Source organism: Xenia sp. Carnegie-2017, unplaced genomic scaffold (genome assembly GCF_021976095.1).
Source record: "Xenia sp. Carnegie-2017 unplaced genomic scaffold, XeniaSp_v1 HiC_scaffold_24, whole genome shotgun sequence".
Taxonomy (NCBI): domain Eukaryota; kingdom Metazoa; phylum Cnidaria; class Anthozoa; order Malacalcyonacea; family Xeniidae; genus Xenia; species Xenia sp. Carnegie-2017.
This window is the reverse complement of record NW_025813487.1, coordinates 11,521,135-11,543,763: the sequence shown is the minus strand read 5'-3', so window position 1 is coordinate 11,543,763 and position 22,629 is coordinate 11,521,135. Positions and strand designations below refer to the sequence as shown.

General features: G+C 32.9%; 3 protein-coding genes and 1 long non-coding RNA gene across 4 annotated transcripts; all 4 read right to left on the bottom strand.

The window, feature by feature from the left end:
* Positions 1-4,546, bottom strand: LOC124452145 (adhesion G-protein coupled receptor D1-like). Its single transcript, XM_047002732.1, has 10 exons — positions 4,526-4,546; positions 3,178-3,407; positions 2,982-3,005; positions 2,777-2,934; positions 2,675-2,707; positions 2,576-2,631; positions 1,723-1,977; positions 1,565-1,646; positions 1,023-1,145; positions 1-493 (listed from the first exon to the last, which is right to left on the bottom strand). The coding sequence occupies exons 1-10, from the start codon at positions 4,544-4,546 to the stop codon at positions 288-290; spliced, it is 1,188 nt and encodes a 395-aa protein (XP_046858688.1). The 3' UTR covers positions 1-287.
* A 48-nt stretch (positions 4,547-4,594) lies between these two features.
* Positions 4,595-7,894, bottom strand: LOC124451002. Its single transcript, XR_006950302.1, has 7 exons — positions 7,867-7,894; positions 7,290-7,526; positions 6,480-6,577; positions 6,257-6,360; positions 5,944-6,174; positions 4,793-5,201; positions 4,595-4,701 (listed from the first exon to the last, which is right to left on the bottom strand). It is a non-coding gene; the product is annotated as an uncharacterized LOC124451002 (long non-coding RNA).
* Positions 7,895-7,896: 2 nt separating this feature from the next.
* Positions 7,897-14,251, bottom strand: LOC124452144 (fibropellin-1-like; the record flags this gene model as incomplete). Its single annotated transcript, XM_047002731.1, is given in 21 exon segments — positions 7,897-7,960; positions 8,042-8,273; positions 8,447-8,563; positions 8,766-8,882; positions 9,014-9,130; positions 9,279-9,304; positions 9,359-9,446; positions 9,580-9,696; positions 9,896-10,012; positions 10,146-10,262; positions 10,464-10,550; positions 10,552-10,578; positions 10,712-10,828; positions 11,030-11,146; positions 11,280-11,396; positions 11,633-11,707; positions 11,835-11,951; positions 12,151-12,267; positions 12,394-12,510; positions 12,723-12,839; positions 14,097-14,251. Coding segments are annotated over 21 exon segments (2,205 nt in total), but the record flags the coding sequence as incomplete, so codon positions are not given.
* A 145-nt stretch (positions 14,252-14,396) lies between these two features.
* LOC124452143 lies at positions 14,397-18,904 on the bottom strand. The gene is made up of 6 exons (XM_047002730.1): positions 18,879-18,904; positions 17,832-17,878; positions 16,760-16,888; positions 15,579-15,744; positions 14,896-15,131; positions 14,397-14,589 (listed from the first exon to the last, which is right to left on the bottom strand). The coding sequence occupies exons 1-6, from the start codon at positions 18,902-18,904 to the stop codon at positions 14,549-14,551; spliced, it is 645 nt and encodes a 214-aa protein (XP_046858686.1). The 3' UTR covers positions 14,397-14,548.
* Positions 18,905-22,629: the final 3,725 nt, after the last annotated feature.

Genomic DNA, 22,629 nt, shown 5'->3' with positions numbered 1-22,629 from the left:
TTAAACTTAGTACGTCGTTTATACTCTTTTTAAGTGGTTAGTTGTCTGATCTTTTGCAGTAAATTAAAATCAAATCTTTGCACGAATCAATAGCTATATATTCTCAGTTCGTTAACACTGACTATAGCTATAGACAACACATAGTTATTTTAACATGTTACTATGAAGTTAGTATGACATTTTTTGTCAATAGCAGCACAATAGTTACATTTTTTCGTCTCATTATGCATTGGTTCAAGATATATCTAGGTAAATTCTTTTATTTTGGGTTATTTTTCATTCTATTCTTAGTTAAAAATTCGTTCATACCTTAAATCGTTACTTAAAATACCATAGATGTTATTGTTATCATAATTTACTGCAAGCCAATTTATCACCACTTTCCAACAATGATGAATTTGATGGTGTTTCACTTTCTGATGATTTTCCACTAAATTCTGTCGTATCAGCAGATTTTGACTTTTGAAAGACGACTCAATGGTATCTTTGTTTCCTAAGGCGTAAAACATGCACCAGTTTAAAAATCAATGCAACAATAATAACATTCAATCCCAGGTTTTTTGATTAAATAAGTTTTTTCTCTAAATGATAAATATTTTGTTGTACATTTGTTGAGTAACAAAAAAGTTTTGCCATTGGCGTAAAATAATGAAAACTTCAAAAAATTGATCTTCAGATTATTCAAAGAATAGCTGCTAATTGTAATATTTTCAGTACATGCAGAATTTATACGGAGAAAATCCCTTTAAGGAGCAAAAGCATTGTTTTTTAAAAACACCGAATCCTCATTTTCCATGACTTCGCGTTTCGGATAAAAATGTTTTGACATCAGCAAAAGCATTTGAAGAAGAAAAATTGTAGTTTTCTTTTTCTCTTTTTGTTTTGTCGTCAAATTGACTTTGTATTACACACAACAGTCAATTACCCTGAACAACCATGGGAGATTTAAATACATTAATTCATATTTTTCAAACATCGAACAAAGAAAAACATGCTAAATTATTCTTCTTCGTCATTTTTACCTCGCGTCTGTGACTGAAGGGACAAAAGAAATGATTCCTCGTTTGAAAAATCATCACCTTTCTCTATTTGCTTTTCTTCACTTCTGTCCGAACTAAGAGTCTTTCCAGGAGCACTAGATGAAACTAATAAAAAATAAACTGATAAAGGTGATATGTCAACAAAATTTTTTAAAACACTATGAATTTATTCATCATTGCAACATTGGTGGAGAGAAGCATAATAGTGAGAACTAAGGAATTTTTTCCTACAATATACAAATTATTTAGAGCTTGTTTTCCTATTTGATGCTTGCTTACAGTTTTGTCATAAATGAGTATTTACAACAACCTTGATTAAAACTCACATGCAACATAAGCAATTATTTATTATATGAGTCATGCAAAGCTATGGAAAATGGATGTTTCACAAATAAACACATCCTTAAAATATCATTAATCATCATTTATAAATCCATGTTTTATGTCAATAGAATACATCGCAATGAAAAACAGACAAAACCATTTTTACCACAGTCAACGAAACTAAAAGGAACTTAACAAACCATTTTGTAAGTCAGTCCATTTCTTCCCACCGTGTCTTAAAGAGAAAGTGCGTCGCGAACTTTTCCGAACAGCCTCTTGCATCTAGAATAGTGATTAAGCATTTGCTAACAACACTTTATAATCTCATAACAAATTATGCAGAAATTGTCAATGTCACCTTTTTATTTAGAACACAGTGAAAGAGGAATATTAGCAATCCTTGAGCAGAATTAAAAATGGCAAAAAGATAACGGAAGAATACAGTCTCCTCATTGATGGCCATCAAGCCAAACACCCAGGTCAAACCAAGAATAGGTAAGATAACAATTGTAGCTCTTACTCCTGTCTTTACTTTCTCAATATTTTCTTGTTGTCTGACTTTGTGTGTGTTCATCATTTTTCTGATAACCATAATGAGTACTACAGTATTGACCTGAAGATAAATAAAAATTTGCTTATACTAATATTACAGCATGCACACTTTATCTTTCTGATGAAATATAAAAGACGATTATCATATAATTTTTCCTGTGTTTATCATAAAAATCAACACGCCATGTTTTGTCATTAATAAGTTAATTGCCATGAATCTAGAAGAAGGTCAAGTATGTCTTCAATTTATTCTTCGAAAACATCAAGTAATTTCTCGTGAGAATTTAACATCTCAAACCATCAAATCATGGAATGCTGATACATCAAATCATGTTCAACTTTTGATAAGTTCAAAGCGACTTTGGAACGTGAAATAACCTTTGAAATAAGCCAAAGTTATGAACAATGGTGGGTCATCAATTTCGTGTTGTTGATAACATATATTGCTATATAAACCATCAAACACTGATAGAATTTGGTGGTTCAGAACCAATAATTTTAGTATGCAAAACTCAATTATGCAAATATGGACAGTGGTTTTTGGTTCATAAAAACTAATATATTGCTTTCGCAAAAAAAAATCATTGTTGAACAAATAATAGACAGATCACCTATTATGGTCACATTAAAACATTGATTGATGTTACATGTTAACTTACTGCAATAACAAAGCATGCTGGGATAATAAAAGCCAAATTCAATTTATTTTCGAAAAACCAACAATAGAAGTCGGTGCCATAACCTTCGCCTTGAGTAACCAAATGATGCTGCAATAGTTATCAAAGGAATGCCTAAAACGAACAGATTTGTCAGAAATAGCTTGCACATTGTAAAAGAGAAACACAAAATATCATGCTCACCCCAGCCAATGAAATTGAAGATCTTAATATGCTTTCTACCAACGTTATGAAAGAGTCGTATAACTAAGATGTACAAAAGAATTCCCTCGCATAACATCCAGGTGAACACAGACAACAGGAAGTAATGTAAAAGAGCAGCGACTGATTTACAAAAAAACCTGTTAAAATACACAGATGATTAGCCTAGTAAAAAAATTGAACGAACGAACCAGCATATATTAACTGAATGCTATTAAAAAGGACACTCGCGGTCATTTTTATATGCTTGTAATTGTTTCAACTAATCAGTACAACAACAATCTTAGCAGCACAAAATTTTTTGAAAAAGAAACTATAGCTCCTCGAGTTGTAATCGAAATAATCATGCAATACCCACTAACATCCTTTTTCTCGTAAACAGCTATTTTCTTTTCAATATAGTTACCGGATTGCCTCGAGCAACTCTTTCCACAACAGCAAAGATATCGGCAAAACCAATTGCGATACAAAGATTTATCAAAACTATACATCGAGGTGATTTCACATGTTTCCAGAAACACACGTGCATGAGGATTGTAAAAACTAAACCGACAAGTGATACTGAGCATCCGATAGTTGAGATGAATTCGAGGACTTTCAAATGAGTTTCTGACTACAAGAAGAAAGGAACATTCACTGCTTACATAAAGTATTTCACTCTCTCTAGCTAAGCTAGAGTTTAAGAAATCTAAGAAAAATTATTTTTCTGTATTAACAGTCTTAGCAGAAACAAAATTTCAACTAGATAGAGATTTTGTCGTGGTGGCAAATCTTAAAATAGTTTTGAAGATCGCAAATACCATGTGTGAATGGTAAAATTAATAAGTTAATAGTTCTTAATAGAAAGGAAAGCTAACCAATCCGGTCGTCTGCCAACAAAAGGATTATGTTTCCAGTTTATCCCTGTTTTGAGCGCTTTGGAGATGACGCACACTTTGGCATTTACAAATATCGGTAGATTTTATATTTTCATTTAGCAGACGTTGGCACCTGAAGAGCAGTCTGCCGAAATGCATAGTGTCGTTTAGTTTCAATACATTCCTTTAGAACTATTGGGTTAGTGCTCTTTACTTAAAACAGTTCTTTTAAGAACTATCAACGTATTGTTTTACCATTCACCATGGTATTTGCGATCTTTAAAACGCTTTTCAAAATCTCAACTCCACTTTGTACAACGTTTTATCGCAATTGATGCAAAAAAAAGCTGGCCTTTTGTTACGGGAAGATATTTCGTTAAGGAGCAACATTACACGGCTCTTTGTAAAGAAAAACAATTCAATTGGCCATTTGATTAATACCTAGTAAAAATATAGTAAATATTCTTCAATTGTTAATTGGGGAGTGTCATATTAATAGATCAATATATGAACCCCACCCCAACCACCAATTATTGATTTTACTAGAGCACTGACGATTCGTATACCTACCAATAGGTAAATACTTTCTCAAAAAATTAAAATATTTAATATTGTAATAATTAATGGTATAAGTGTCACAGCTAAATCATTGTTTATACACAAAACTGTAAGCAAATATTGTTCATTTGAACCTGAAATAAATAGGTCACTTTATACTTGCTAAAACGAACGTGAAAGTTAAAGTCCACTTTAAATTTCAGAGTATTTTTGTAGTTTATTCATTTCTTTAAAAATCTTTTCGCAGTAAATAAACGCAGCAACTTTTGAAATACTTAAATAAGCGAGGTAACTATGCCACAACTAGTGCTAATACCTGTACACCAGAGGAATGCATCATGATTGCAAACGCTGTGTTATGATCACAATCACAAACTACTTTCTCTTTGAGGATTTTGATTCATTTAATTTACATCCTTCACGGCTCCATTTGCTATCGCTTACACTTGGTTCAATAAATACACACTGTCTTCCAGGATCAACGTAACCACTCTATATCAATGCAAAAGGTATTTAATACATATGTAACCATTAGGCAATAACAAATACCGTTCAGGTTGTCATATGTAAACTCAACACAAACCTGATTGTTTTTCAAGACAATTTTGATGTGTTGAGTAACATTGAAGTTTTGGGGCTGTAGCAAAGGAAACTATGGTGCTCTGTATAGTCAGATTGCCACTGGCCTGTATCGTGCTGTCGACAGATTTTTGTAGCTCCTCGGGCGATAATATGTCTTTGATTGAAGTGTATTTGACAACAGTCGCTTGCTTTATACCATCAACCCAAAGAAACTCAACGCCTTCGTCTTCAGACATGAGATTGACATCTTCGGGCTGAGCTGGTTTATTTTTATGGAGCTTTATACCAAGTAGTTCAATATTTTCAGTCTTAAACTTAAGTACTCTTCCAGGTTTTCCAGTTTCAGCGACTAATTTCTTAGCGTTCATGTCTGAGCCTTCAATAACATGTTTTGCTAAGGTGTTTCTTTCCTGACAAACAATCATAAAAGAAATAATGTCCAACTTAGCGAAGCTTATCATAAAATATGTAATCTTTGCGTATCATAAAATGTTTTTTAAAAGCACCAACTTGTAGCTACTGATTATATTCCATCAATTTGAATAAATACTCAAAAAGTTTATAAATACATTCATGAAATGTGAAAATGCATGCTGTTTTAGTATAATTTTATATATTCCATTAATATTCATCTCTATGGCAATTTTGGCGGTTGAAATAAAGAAATGAAATCAAGTTATATGAGGATTGTCTTTATAGAAGTCAAAAATATTACAAAAGCGACAGTGTTGCATGTGCTTTTCAACCGTAAAATAGCTGGGCAGACTTAATGATTATCTGATAAATCGGTTAATTATAGCAGCACATTTTCACAATGAGATGGGAAAACAATATGAACAACTATTAATTTGGTAAAACTTTCTGTTCCTAGTAACACTATTGAAACTACATCCCCAGCTTGTAAATTTAAGTAGCAAGTGCGTTCCAATTCATGCCAGGAGAAAATCAGTTCATTAGAAAATGAACTGATAAACGTAAATAGAGATTTTGTTTCTATTTTGTTATAAGATGAAATTCTCACATGCTCTTTGTTACATAAACATTGGACTTGAACTAAGAGACACAAATTGCAATAAGTTTCACTCAAACATAACAAGAGAAGTAATGCCTTCATTCGTGGGATGATGAAGAACACTATCCCTGCCGACTCACTTGTAAGTTTTTCCAGGCACCTCTTTTGAACTACCAACATATACTTGAAGACCGAATGAATTTCTCTCGATCAGTCGGCAACGATGTTTTCGTTTGGGTTCTCTTTAAAACAGACACAATGTCTCTGATATCTTGTTCAAACAATTCCCCACCGTCTTTCGTAACAACTTCAGTTCTTTTTAGAATCTCGCTGACGTTAATGGATGCAAAACCTTCCTCGAGCCTTGATACCTGTAAACGCACATCGTATTTAGAATTCCTCGTGAGTTGTAAATAAAACATAATGGTAATGCAAAAATAATGAAAAACCCACCTGTTCAACTAGATCAACGACAATTGGGGATCTACAATTTGACACATCAACTTTATCCCAGGCTGCACGTCCATTATCCTTTGAACACAACCGAAAAGCAACTCCTAAAAATTCAATAAGAAAAAACAAAGTGGTGTATTGAATATGCAGGAGCCTCTCAGGCATTATTGAATAATCTGTTATTGTGCGGCCAGGATAAAGATAAACTAATATGTCAGCTGACCTATCTTTTTATCACGACATTTCTTAACAACATTTGACCCAACAGGAGTTCTTTTCCAATCATAACCACTTTTTCAGCAGAGCAATAGTCTTTGTATTCTGTATTTTAAAGAATGCTTATCAAACATTTAAAAGATCAAAGTGTTGAAGTGCTTAAAAACAATAAAACAGATAAAAAATGTTCATGTAGTCGCACGAACAGAAAAAGAAAAGTATTTTTATGATAAATAAAATGTATAGTTTTAAGAGATTTAAGCAAAAGAGAAACTGATTAATCCTTGTCCAGGTTTTCGGTCATGAGTTCTTTTCCAATCAACTTTGCTGTCAAAACGAATCATAAAATCTAACAAGATGTCAATCAGGAGCTTAATCCGGCTACTAAAGACCATTGTTTGTTTGGTTATGATTGCGTGTATGTATATAATATTTGCGAAATGGCAATACGAAATGCAATCTCACATATGGCAATGTATTATATAAATAAATTATGTATTATTATACGTACCATGTGTCATAAGTTACAACTGCGCGTGAAACAATTAAACAAAGATTTTGAGTGGTTAATTAAAAACTTGTATCAATCACGCGTGATTTGTTCAAGCTTGCGACGGCACAGGATAGTCTGAATTTCAAATTTGGGATAACCTTAGGTTGCCCGAGTCATTATTGTAAAATGTAATTATCAAATGTTATGAATGGTGTTATAAAATCTAAAAACTACCAGCAAATATCAAACAAAGATTCTATGTCTGCATGTGCAATAATGGAACAAAACAGAAATAAATAATTGAAATTGTTTCAATTTACCAACCTTTTGACACCACAACAACGCTGACATTTTGACTTCGACTTGTACCGTCTTGGTTTGTAGCATTACACCAGTATGTCTCTTCGTAACGATTTCTCGTCTTTAATTGAATGCGATTAGTAAGATTGAGTTCTCTTCCAGTATCTATATGCTGTGTAGGTGTGGAACTATTGAACCATAAAACTTCTACTTTGTGGTACTGATTATTATCCACCAGACACGTGAGCAAAATAACGTCACCTATACCAATGAGAAAGCAAACTTAATACTAAAATATTCTTAACTTTGATTTTGGGCAAACAAATGACAATACAATCTCAAAGGGTCAAGGGAGTATTTGTGATCGGGTATTTTATATGTTCGATTTGTGTATATGTATTTAGAAAGCGAGTCCCTCGTCCGCAATCAAAATTTTGAGTGTTGCATATCTAAGAAGATAAAACCTGTCAAAATGCCAAACTTTACTTGTAACGCTTACAATACAAATTACCTATGGATTCCATTTTAGATTTTTGGCACTTTTAAATGCAACGAAAAATTTCGATTTTCAGATACATTCAGGAGTTACCAATATTTATACCTTCTGTGGCAGATATTGACAGTGGAAAACAGAAATAACAGGAACATTCTTCACTTTTACCGATATATTGCTAGCAATGCTCGCTGCGTCTTTTCTGTATTAATTTGAAAAAAGCGGAATATTATGTTGTTTTCATGTTTTATAAAATCTTTACTATAATGAAGTTAAAAGAAACCTTGCTATGCAATGATAAACACCAGAATCAAATGGCGTAGTATTTCGAACAAACAACTTTGAGACTTTGTCTTTCGTCTCCATCTTAACATTCGACGAATGTGAAAGGACCAGGCTGCCATTTTTCCACAAAAAATTTGGTGACGACGACCCATCAACAGTACATGTGATAATAAGTAACTTTCCAGAAATTCCTTCATATTTTAAGTTCATTTGAATTGAGGATAATATATCTAAAAGATGGGCATTCATCACAACAAAATTTATAAGCTTCCTCGTTGTTATTCTAGTTTAGATTGCGACAAGAATTGATGAGACATTCCTTGATAACTTAAAACAATATGAAAAGGTCAAATGAAACTCTATATGTTGTTATATGCAGTGTGCAACTAAATAATTTATTTACTTGTACAAGAAAATCCATCTCCAGAAAAACCTTCTTTACATCGACATTCAAAAGATCCTTCATTGTCGGTGCAATTTGCATTATCGTCACATGGGCTAAACAAACATTCGTTGATACCTTAAAATAAGAATAAGCAGTCAAGCCAACATGGTAGCTTTTTCCATATTAATAAATACTCTTCACTTGACTATAAAAAGATGACAACCGCTAAGAATGTTGAATCATCGCTCAAAACTAAAATCGACAGTCCTCAGGACTGCACCAACTTGAAAAATTATCATCCATAAACTCACTGCATATTAATGTGATAAGTTCTTACTTGTGCAATTAGCTCCATTTCTAAAAAACCCTTCCTTACATCGGCATTCAAAAGATCCTTCATTGTCGGTGCAATTGGCATTGTCGTCACATGGACTCAACAAGCATTCGTTGACATCTTCAAATGAAAATAAACAGTTAAGCAAACATGTTGTTGACTGTTTCCATATTAATAAACACTCTTTAATTGACTTTTAAAATGACCACGGCTATTTGCTACATATTATAAAATTGCTGATAAGCTCTTACTTGTGCAATAAGTTCCATTTCCAGAATACCCTTCTTTACATTGGCATTCAAAAGATCCGTCATTGTCAGTACAGTTAGCATTGTCGTCACATGGATGAGACAGACATTCGTCGATATCTTAAAATGAGAATAAACAATCAAGAAAACATGTCGACTTTTACATTTTAATAAACACTCTTCACTTGACTATAAAAAGATGACAACCACTAAGAATGTTGAATCATCGATCAAAACTAAAATTGACAGTCCTCAAGACTGCACCAACTTGAAAAATTATCATCCATAAACTCACTGCATATTAATGTGATAAGTTCTTACTTGTGCAATTAGCTCCATTTCTAAAACCCTTCCTTACATCGGCATTCAAAAGATCCTTCATTATCGGTGCAATTGGCATTGTCGTCACATGGACTCAACAAACATTCGTTGACATCTTCAAATGAAAATAAACAGGTAAGCAAACATGTTGTTGACTGTTTCCATATTAATAAACACTCTTTAATTGACTTTTTAAAAATGACCACGGCTATTTGCTACATATTATAAAATTGCTGATAAGCTCTTACTTGTGCAATAAGTTCCATTTCCAGAATACCCTTCTTTACATTGGCATTCAAAAGATCCGTCAATGTCAGTACAGTTAGCATTGTCGTCACATGGATGAGACAGACATTCGTCGATATCTTAAAATGAGAATAAACAATCAAGAAAACATGTCGACTTTTACATTTTAATAAACACTCTTCACTTGACTATAAAAGATGACAACCGCTAAGAATGTTGAATCATCGATCAAAACTAAAATCGACAGTCCTCAGGACTGCACCAACTTGAAAATTATCATCCATAAACTCACTGCATATTAATGTGATAAGTTCTTACTTGTGCAATTAGCTCCATTTCTAAAAAACCCTTCCTTACATCGGCATTCAAAAGATCCTTCATTGTCGGTGCAATTGGCATTGTCGTCACATGGACTCAACAAACATTCGTTGACATCTTCAAATCAAAATAAACAGTTAAGCAAACATGTTGTTGACTGTTTCCATATTAATAAACACTCTTTAATTGACTTTTTAAAAATGACCACGGCTATTTGCTACATATTATAAAATTGCTGATAAGCTCTTACTTGTGCAATAAGCTCCATTTCCAGAATACCCTTCTTTACATTGGCATTCAAAAGATCCGTCATTGTCAGTACAGTTAGCATTGTCGTCACATGAATGAGACAGACATTCGTCGATATCTTAAAATGAGAATAAACAATCAAGAAAACATGTCGACTTTTACATTTTAATAAACACTCTTCACTTGACTATAAAAAGATGACAACCGCTAAGAATGTTGAATCATTGATCAAAACTAAAATTGACAGTCCTCAAGACTGCACCAACTTGAAAAATTATCATCCATAAACTCACTGCATATTAATGTGATAAGTTCTTACTTGTGCAATTAGCTCCATTTCTAAAACCCTTCCTTACATCGGCATTCAAAAGATCCTTCATTATCGGTGCAATTGGCATTGTCGTCACATGGACTCAACAAACATTCGTTGACATCTTCAAATGAAAATAAACAGGTAAGCAAACATGTTGTTGACTGTTTCCATATAATAATAAACACTCTTTAATTGACTTTTAAAATGACCACGGCTATTTGCTACATATTATAAAATTGCTGATAAGCTCTTACTTGTGCAATAAGTTCCATTTCCAGAATACCCTTCTTTACATTGGCATTCAAAAGATCCGTCAATGTCAGTACAGTTAGCATTGTCGTCACATGGATGAGACAGACATTCGTCGATATCTTAACATGAGAATAAACAATCAAGAAAACATGTCGACTTTTACATTTTAATAAACACTCTTCACTTGACTATAAAAATATGACAACCGCTAAGAATGTTGAATCATCGCTCAAAACTAAAATCGACAGTCCTCAGGACTGCACCAACTTGAAAAATTATCATCCATAAACTCACTGCATATTAATGTGATAAGTTCTTACTTGTGCAATTAGCTCCATTTCTATAAAAACCTTCCTTACAACGGCATTCAAAAGATCCTTCATTGTCGGTGCAATTGGCATTGTCGTCACATGGACTCAACAAGCATTCGTTGACATCTTCAAATGAAAATAAACAGTTAAGCAAACATGTTGTTGACTGTTTCCATATTAATAAACACTCTTTAATTGACTTTTTAAAAATGACCACGGCTATTTGCTACATATTATAAAATTGCTGATAAGCTCTTACTTGTGCAATAAGTTCCATTTCTATAATACCCTTCTTTACATTGGCATTCAAAAGATCCGTCATTGTCAGTACAGTTAGCATTGTCGTCACATGGATGAGACAGACATTCGTCAATATCTTAAAATGAGAATAAACAATCAAGAAAACATGTCGACTTTACATTTTAATAAACACTCTTCACTTGATTATAAAAGATGACAACCGCTAAGAATGTTGAATCATCGATCAAAACTAAAATTGACAGTCCTCAAGACTGCACCAACTTGAAAATTATCATCCATAAACTCACTGCATATTAATGTGATAAGTTCTTACTTGTGCAATTAGCTCCATTTCTAAAAACCCTTCCTTACATCGGCATTCAAAAGATCCTTCATTATCGGTGCAATTGTTGTCGTCACATGGACTCAACAAGCATTCGTTGACATCTTCAAATGAAAATAAACAGTTAAGCAAACATGTTGTTGACTGTTTCCATATTAATAAACACTCTTTAATTGACTTTTTAAAATGACCACGGCTATACATATTATAAAATTGCTGATAAGCTCTTACTTGTGCAATAAGTTCCATTTCCAGAATACCCTTCTTTACATTGGCATTCAAAAGATCCGTCATTGTCAGTACAGTTAGCATTGTCGTCACATGGATGAGACAGACATTCGTCGATATCTTAAAATGAGAATAAACAATCAAGAAAACATGTAGACTTTTACATTTTAATAAACACTCTTCACTTGACTATAAAAAGATGACAACCGCTAAGAATGTTGAATCATCTCTCAAAACTAATATCGACAGTCCTCAGGACTGCACCAACTTGAAAATTCATCATCCAAGCTCACTGCATATTAATGTGATAAGTTCTTACTTGTGCAATTAGTTCCATTTCTAAAAAACCCTTCTTTACATCGGCATTCAAAAGATCCTTCATTATCGGTGCAATTGGCATTGTCGTCACATGGACTGAACAAACATTCGTTGACATCTTCAAATGAAAATAAATAGTTAAACAAACATGTTGTTGACTGTTTCCATATTAATAAACACTCTTTAATTGACTTTTAAAATGACCACGGCTATTTGCTACATAAAATTGCTGATAAGCTCTTACTTGTGCAATAAGTTCCATTTCCAGAATACCCTTCTTTACATTGGCATTCAAAAGATCCGTCATTGTCAGTACAGTTAGCATTGTCGTCACATGGATGAGACAGACATTCGTCGATATCTTAAAATGAGAATAAACAATCAAGAAAACATGTAGACTTTTACATTTTAATAAACACTCTTAATTCACTTGACTATAAAAAGATGACAACCGCTAAGGATGTTAAAAACATCGCTCAAAACTAACATGAGTAGTCCTTCTCAAGAATGCATTAACCTAGACACTTATCATCCGTAAAATTGCTGCATTTTGATGTCCTAATAAGATCTTACTTGTGCAATTGATTCCATTTCCAGAATACCCTTCTTTACATTGGCATTTAAACGATCCATCTATATCCGTACAGTTGGCATTGGCATTGCATGAGTTGAACAGACATTTCTTAATATCTTAAATCAAATGAACAGGTTAAAAAAGTGTTTTGACACCATACTCTACAATGTGTCCTTTAATCCTCACTTGTACAAATGAATTTTTTTGGAGATATTTAGTTAGTAAAAAGTTTTTTAAGGAAGATGTTAGCGTAAAATGATCTCATGAATTCTTTTAGACAACGAAAAGCTTGATTTGACGTTGACAAGTTATAGGAATAATTTGTAAACAGCTCATGTTTGATGACAGCATTTTATCTTCAATACACTTGCATTATGACGATTAAAATATCTTCGTAATTGTTGTGACAATATTTTTGTGACTAATAATGCCAGTAAACAACATTAAATATTTTGAAAAATTGTCTGTTAAACACAGGTTTTTGTTATTATTCGACAATTTTGGTGTTTTCGTCGCTTAATAGAATTGATAAAGTGTCCGTTTAATACAGGGTGTCCGCTTAATTCAGGGCCCTATAATATTTACAGGTTTGACTATAATAACGCTTTGATAAAAAAATTGTCTTATTACTGTGTAAAACAGTTGAGCATCCAGCGTAAAGGTTTCAGTCCTGCTATGTAAATTTTAGAGGATGATCATTATATTCCTTTCTTTGAATATAATTTTGCGGTGACTAAACACATAACACTTTAAATAGCTTTTGTAAAAATACTGGCTGCTTACGCCACTTTGTTTATATAAAGTGTCATTAATGCGTAAAATCTATGATGACAAAGTAAATCCATGGTTAAAATAAGCAAAAGATCAAGCCATCTCAGATACGCAATCATACTGGTCAACAACATTTTAGACGGAAGCAAGATGGCGAGGCTTTGCTTGTCAAACATACACGTTATAACATGCAAAGTAAACAGCTTGGATTGCAAAATGTCAACGTTCGACATGTCTAGACTGCATGTTTAAAACAAATAAGTGCACGTCTTACATCAAGATTTTTATGTTTTGTCAAAATAATATCCTTTAGAAACTCTAATAAAGTGAGATTGGTGACAATGAAAAACATTTATTACAATAACTGACAAAATGTTATAAACGATGCAGTTTAACATGAGCACGAGGTATTGCGAACATTTCCAACGTTATCCTCTCACTTTTTCTTTACAAATTTATCGTGTATGTATGACGTCAAAAACGCGGCGTTTAAGACGAAAACAACGCACAAAATAGTCTATTCCCAACAATCGCTTGCAAATGGTAATATGTCTAATGGTTTCAATTTAAATGACGTATTACTTTACAAATAAAGACCATACCTGAAAATTTGCAAGTGTAACGCACAAGTAGCCATGTTCCTTTTGAACAATCAGATGATTTTGCAACGATTCCTTCTTCGCCCATATTGAAAGAACAATAGCTCTTTTCTTTGCACTTTTTCTGCACCGACCTTGACAGTGATGATGACAAACATCCTTTTCGTTTGACAACATCTTTGAGGGTACATAATTGATCAATTTACCAAATTCAGCCAATCGTACTTCAATCTTCGATGTACTGCATTGTTTATTACATTGCATTGTCATACTTCCCGAACTCAAAATTATTTTTTCACTCACTATAAAAATAAATTTAATAATTAAAAAAATATTGAACTCATATTTTAAAATAACATATTTGATTTGCGTGTTGACTTCTTTAGAAACTAGCCTTTTTCACTTACATATACAAAGATTACATTACAATTAAAAATTGCAGTCTACCATAACAATCATAACCTGCCACGTTCTGGAAAGCACAGGTAACCATGACCTTAACAAATTAAAATCTCTTTCGAGGATGGAGTAACATGTATTTTGCAAACTATTGCAACAGCTTAATCATACTCTTACAACTTTATTAACAGCTTAATTTCTAACAAGGCCCTTGTTGAAGAGTTTAATAATTTGAAATCAATGAATTTTTGTACCATATTATTGATTCCAAATACATATTGCTCTAATGCTCTCCTCCTTTAATAAGATTATCACTCATCAAACTTTTTTAACCCCATAAAGCAAACTGAACAAACCAACACGTAATTACCATTAGCATATATTCCTTTGTGTGACAACCTACCGTAGTCAAATTTGCATGAGTTATTCACGCTACAAATATTTTCTGCAATAGTGACATTTTCATTTTCTTGAGGTTCCCATTTATTATTAGCAACAGATGAGCTACCAATGCACATTTTTCTTCCAGAATAGTCATCGTATTCCAAATTTCCATTCACAGTTGGTTGAAATTTTGAATTTGACGCAGTACAACGATTATTCGGTTGTAGTATTACGTCACATTTTTTGCCATTACAACTAAAATACAAAAAATACAGTGAATTTCAGGTCGGTTGCTGTTGCTGTAATTGGTAACAAACACACAATTGATTGAAAAATGAGTGTAGTGGTAATAATTTGCGCTTAGCCATCCATAGATAGCTATTTTAGAAGTATTTAGTGCATTATTATGACTGCCTTCAGTGGTTTATCAACGCCCAAGCTCGGTAGAATAAGAAATTTAGAACAAATAGCAAGAGGTAAGTTGAAGAAATAACGTCATTTAACCCTTGGTTTGTCAAAAAACAATCCCTTAGTTTCTGTATAAGTCAAAGTACAATATCAGAAGAAAAAAAAAGCAAATATATAGAGCTCTACCGTGAGTCTCGTTTTTCAACCGTAATAAAAAGACGCAATGCAAGTTTGAACTAAAGTCATCAATTATAGTCATGTTTCTTTTCGAATAAAAAATGAAACAAAACTCACTCAATTGGTAAAATGCATTTTCCTGTAGCCGCATGATAAACTGGATGGTGCCTTGCTACCAAGAAGAAAACATTCTTTGAAGTGCAATCACGTGACCAAATAAGACGATCGCTTCCATCTTGCACATTTATGCAAAGTCCGTTAGCGTGTTGGATGGGGCCAAAATCTAAGAAATTTTAATGAATCGTGATCAATTTATCTTCATGCAAAGTTTAATGACCATCATAAAAATACTTTTACAAACAAGGACGACTTTTGTTTTAGAAAAAATGAGGAATTTTTCACATATGAAGAACAAAGCAATTTGAATGCATAATTTTTCATTTTACTGAAAAGCATATGAAGAACAAAGCAATTTGAATGCATAATTTTTCATTTTACAGCATTAAGAGAGAGTTTGGGTACGGCAGGATAATTAGTTTTGCTCGTATTTTTAATCAAATTTATACAAAATAAAAAGTAAACTTGATGCATGTTTTGGGTAATTAGACGCTTTGTCAAAGAAAAAGGAAAAAGTAAATGTGAAATACAAACAATAATTCAACTTAAAAATTTTCTAAAATATTCTTTTAATGGTATTTTTAATGGTAATTTAGCAACTTATTGCTGGTTACGTTAAAGGGCATTATGTTACAAATGAAAAGTCTACCAACATTTGCCGAAAGAGAAAATGAGTAAAAAAGAAATCTAAAAAGGATTAGCTAAGAGGAAAAATTTTTTTAGTGTTAAGTCGACATTTGCTAACCTAAAACTTCCTATCAAGATTTGTGTGAATTAAGATATTCTTTTGAAATTATCGAAACGATCTTTGGCTGTATGTTCAAAATTTATAGACGTGGACAAGTAAATCCAAGCTTTCTAAATTTCTTCTGATAGCTACGGAATTGAATTTTTGCCAGTCATGAATTTTTAAACGCCATGCTTTTGATTAAAAAAAAAGTATGATGGAAGCTTGTTTTTTCATTGAAAGTTATCAATATAACTAATTTTTTTAGACTGAAAACAGAGGAGAACTTTTCTGTTATCTATCTCCAATATAATGACTGTTATACTGCATATCTTGTTTTGAAAATTGGCATACTGCATTACATTACTCAGTGTGGTGACTTGATGTGTCCACATTTTTGGTCGAATGAAACTGTGATAATAAGTTTACTTCCAAAAACAAGTCATAATGCTACCTTTCTCTTTAAAATAACATGGCGGACTCGCTGTCTGATTAAAGCAGCATGTTTTTGGGCAATCAGCTTCCAGTGCTGCTCTGTTACCACATTCAAACGAACGTCCTTCGAGGGCATCGCATAGAACAGCTATAAAACATGCAAATTCATAACAAAAAGTTTATCGCTTAACATGTCAAAATTTTACGCGAAAAGTCAAGTTATCTATTTCCTAAGATTAAAGTTTCTTTGTTTCATCTAGTCTTTTACACAACAGCATTTTGCCATTGGCAGTCATTCTTAGTACACTATACGACTATAGAAAATCCGAAGATTATTTGATAGAAAATTCATGTAAGCAGCTGGATAATTTGGGGTGGTGGAACATTTTAATGTTCATGTTTTGCTCTATTAGGTTCTTTTGAAATCAATTGTTTTATAAATTATCACATTATCACATTATCACAACGTATACTGTCGAAAACTTGCCGGACTACACCTGTCACCTGTATGCAATTGGTCATTACCTAGGAGGTCTTATATACGAATGAATTAATGAACCATAAATATTTGTACTGTCGTCGGACCCATAATACGAAATTTTTAACATAACTTCCCAGTCAGACGACCAGAGTTTATGGCTTACCACAGGATTAGTTAACTTGTAAATAACAGTTCATTAAATAAAATTGTAGCACTTCATGCATCGCCCACCAGCCACCTGTTGTGATACTATTTCATATTTGTTCTTAAGCAAACACTCTCAACCGTAATGAGGCTAAATTCTTCTTATTAGATTGCCATTTTTTAGTTTGTCAGTCATACAATTCGATCCCTTATCTGCTATAACACTTTCTCTCGATGCAAAAGGCTTGGTACTATAACTACATTCATGTAGAACAAGTGATCACGACTATAAAGTGATCTAGAGTAAGTCATCATCACGAGTAATTGATTTGGTTGAATCTACATTTCTAGAACACAGTATCTATAATTCATCAACAAACAATGGCAAGTGGAATGAAATAATACACCCTTTATAATGCGTACATTTATAGTGTAAAATGGCTGCTAATTACTAATGCTGACTTACCTTCACCAAACCGGCATAAATTGACCAACACGAAGACGTGCGAGAATCTCAATAAAATGCATCACGAAGTTGTTTCTTTTTCCTGCAATTTCGAACTTGATTAACAGTTGAAATCTCAAACACAATAGGTTTGATTGTCCCTTAGGCAAATGGATTCGAACAGTTATTTTTACAGTGATTTACAATATTTACGGTGAAAGCGATTTCTCTGCCTTCATTAATGCCACGACAAATTCAAAATCACAAGGAAGTTCAAGTCGTGTCGGGTACTTTGAGGTCTCCCAAAGTTTTGCTAATTCCGGTTTCTGACGTGCGTTCAAAAATCTTTTGTATTGTATTAAGTAGACAATCCATGCAAAACGAAGACGGTTTCAAATTAAGGAAAATCAATTTTGAATGATTTGTTCTACGTTCATCGTTTCTTTCATTGAACTTTCTTATTTAGGAATAAAGAAGCAAGGTTTCTCTTCTTTTACATTATATTTAATTTTGAACAAACTTTGGTTATATTGATCGCCGTTTACGTTCAAACATTGCGTGAGTAATATTCGCACCCACTATAAGTCATCAAACCGTGTGATTGCTTGTTGCACTTGCTTCCTTATTTGGTCGGTATATCGAGTGTTAAAATGATCATAAATTGTAAGTGATGAGAATAAAAGTTGAGGTTATATGAGTCAAAAGTTCAGAAGAAAATTATAAATGTTGATATTTTGTTAAAACTAACGTTTAGTTACCTGCACATACACAAGAAGTTCTTAGTCATATTTAAAGTTTAACGTTGCCGAAGATATTAAGAGTATTGGGCTGCAGCCAAATGCTGACTTAGGAACAGTGACCATGCATGGCAGAATGAAAACAAACTTTGTTTTCAAACTGGTTTGATTGCCTGTTCAGAAGGAAACTGGTTTTCTACGTTTTCAGCAAAATCGATAGGCGTAGGTCATTTTGAAATACTTATTGTTTGAGTAGGCAATTTATCCGAATACGCGTCACCGCATGTTCCTCCGTTATAAATATCCGGTGCTTGTTAACACGATACTTTACCTAATTTCATCTTGTTCTTGCTTCATATCCTAATGTCCTTTACTTCAATGTTTCACAAAAAACATTAGCATGTTTGTAGTATAGCTAGCGATACCAACAAAAATAAACATGATTTTCATATTTTAAAATTGAAAAGAATCAAACCCTTTAAGTATAAAATGCTGCAAGAATACAATTTATCGTCGTTGATCTGAGTTAATGACCGTCGAGGAAATCCTTTTCATTAATTAGGATTGAATCGCGTGATGCTCTATTTAATATATGCCCAACTTCTATTACCATAGAAATGATAGTGAAGAAAGATGGCAATAATTGATATTTATACATCAAAAAAGCCCATAATTTATGTCTCGAGCCATTTGCATTGATCATAAGCCATTTTCTAATATAATCAAAAATAAACTTGCCACGGCTAAAGTTAGAAGATGATTGTTGCATATATTAGCTAGTTCCACGAAGTAGCCTAGAAGGAAAGGTCCTGTTCAGTTTCCTAGGCAGTCTTATATTTAAAGACACAGGGCAAACCGGTTTACTGCAAATTTTCAGGCGGACTAAATTCCAAATTACTAATTTCATTCATAAAAACTACAAATGTATTTATACAGGGAGCTAGAGCACTCTTTATTAATTAAGTTCTACAAACCACGTCATTGACAACAATTGTATATCCTTAATTTTACGATTACACAAGAAGCAACTAACCTTACTGAGAAGTTTGTACTCCGCACTAATGCTTCCTTAAAATGCCACTTCACACAAATAAATAGAACCACAGCTAGCTTGTAAATTTAATCTAATATAAACAAATAGAAAATTGCCTTGTCTCTTTTTTCAAATATCGGGTTCAAATTAGAATTCTTATGTGTGAACTGATATGTATGAACAGCAAAAGTTCTGTTCACTGGAGTTTATGTAAAAATTCATGCTATGAGGAAAATTTGGTAGTTTGGTAATTTTGAGCAAAACAGTGGTTAAGACATTTCTTCATCATTGACGCGTTTTTTCGCTCGTTTACATGCTGCTTTACGATTCACAATTACTGGTAAGACCCTGTCCACAATAATGCGTTTCGAAACGCATCGTTTTATTGCACCCGCACCAGCGTTTTAATAGCGTTTTCGGTTGTCCACACTAAAACTTTTGAGAACGATGAATGTAATATATTTAAGTGCGCATGGTTATACATAAAACGCCCACGGTTGTTATGAAATATTGTTATAAAACGCCCACGGTTGTTATGACATTTGTCGCCATTTGTGTGCCATTGACGTCATCGTTTTAAAAACTCTAAAAGCGATAAAAGCTCTTTCAGTTGATCAATCGAATCTCAAACTTTCATAAAAACAAAATGCGTATCAAACGTTTGCCGAAAATTGCCGTTTTGGTCGACCAATTGCATTTTGAATGCACTTATATGCTATTTTTATTCAACTTTTAGCAGTTGTTTAACGTATCTACCACAAACAACATAACCGTTAGAGTCCTGTTCCACCGGAAACTCATTCCCTTTGGGTGGTCGGTATCACAGAAAAGGAGATGTATTACGGTTATAGGAATTTCCGCAGATGCCAGCCACCAAAAAAGGTAATTCATATTTACTGAATCGGACAGATGGACCATGTCAAAGTAGTGCTATTCAACCTACCGAAATTACTAGGCAAACTGGGACAACAAACTCCAAATTTAATTTATTTTGATACTCAGCCAACAGCAAGAATTAGTTCCATATCCTTTGTGTAGCTCCAAGTGATATGGTAACGATGATCAATGGAATACCTAGAACTAAAAGAAGTTTGTCTAATGGACAATAAATAAATTTTAAAGATTAACATGTCAACAAGAAATCCTTCGCATAGCATCCAGCCAAATGCAGACAGCAAAAAATGTAAAATAGCTGCGACTGTTTTACAGAAATCCTGCAAGATAGAACACATATAATTGTTTTAAAATGTCTTTACTATTAGAAAAACGTTGTATAATTATTTACTACAATTTTTTATTTTCCCAAGCTTTCTTACGAGAAGAACTTATATAGCTATGAAGGAAAATTTTGTTTATGAAGGGGTTGTACACCATAGTTTACCAAAACAAACAACAAGCATTTTCAAATTAGGATCATCAGCAACCAGTCACTTATTTAATTAACAGCTTTCAACATCTGTTACAACTTGTTTTATGAACAGCACTTGCCCTATTCGAAAATGTAAGATTGTGCTTTACAGAGTAGGTTTAACATAAAAGAATGATTTAAACTAAATCATAAAATTTTACCGTGCTCCTTTTGGAGACTCTCCAATATAGCAAAGATGTCGGTAAAACCAATTGTAATGCAAAGATTAATCAAAACTATACATCGAGGTGATTTTACATACTTCCAGAAACACACGTACATAAAGACTAAAAACTATAACAAAATTGATACTGAACACCCAATGTTTGAGATGTATTGTAAAGCTTTCAGATGTCTTCTACAAAGATAAAAGAAATATTTACCATTCACCTTGACAGATTAAGAAAACTTTAGCCCTGGATATGGTCTAACAACAAAAACTTAAAAATAATCGAAATCTGGTTTATAAATGGCTTTCTATTATGACGTAGCTTATTGACGTGAAAATTTCAAAATTCTTGAAGAGTGAAGAGAAATTTAGTGAACATGGAAAAATTTCAAAAAAAATTAATGAGCTACCTGCACTTCTATCCTAGCTAAACACAAGAGGAGTGCATCATGACTGCAAACGCTGTGTTATTATCACAATCTCAAGTGACTTTGAAATCTAAAGATTTTGCTTCGTTTAATTCACATCCTTTACGGCTCCACTTGCTATTGTTTTTATTTGGTTCAATAAATACACACTGTCTTACAGGATCAACAAAACCACTCTATATCAACGTTGAAAAGTCTTAATCTGTGAAAAAAAATGGAAAAGACTTCATCATTAAACTAAATACAAACCTAATTGTTTCGTATGATAACTTCAATATGTTGTGTAACATTAAGAAATTTTGGTGTGGTGACAAAGAGATTATGGTGCTCTGGATAGTCAGATTCTTGCTGCCCTGTATCGTGCTAGCGACATATTTTGTAAATCCTCAAGCATTAGAATATCCTTGATTGACAAGTATTTCAAAGAAGTCATACCGTCAATAACAATCCTGCGAAATTTAACACCTTCGCCGCCAGAAACTGCCAGAATAACCTCTCCTGACTCAAATTCTATATTTTGAAATATTCTTATACGAAGGAGTTTAATATTCGCCGTTATGAATGAAACTTCTTCCCCAGTTTTCCATCTTGAGCAACAAATTTTTAGCGTTATGGTCTACACCTGTGATAATTTGTCTTGCCAAAGTATTTTTTCCTAGTAAAAGTGAATTTTTTATCATTAAAGCTTATATACGATACATATAAACAATGACCTTTATATAAAGGACATGATTCATGTTGTATAATCTTATACCAATAGTATATAGCTTTATCTTATATGTTAATGAAAAATGGTTTCCTCATACAAACAGTGGACAAGAAAAATGCTCCCCGCTATAAAAATTACATAGTAACTTACAAATATCAATAGTTTACTTGATGATAAAGAAACTGTTTTATTGTAGCTTACATAGTCTGTGCATGAAATTTATGGAAAGAAGGTTTATGAAGTATCTTTAATTCTGTGTGTTGCAACAATGACCTCAAACATGCAAGTGGAGTTGTTTGAAAATACGTCACAATCTATAAAAATTTTACGATGTA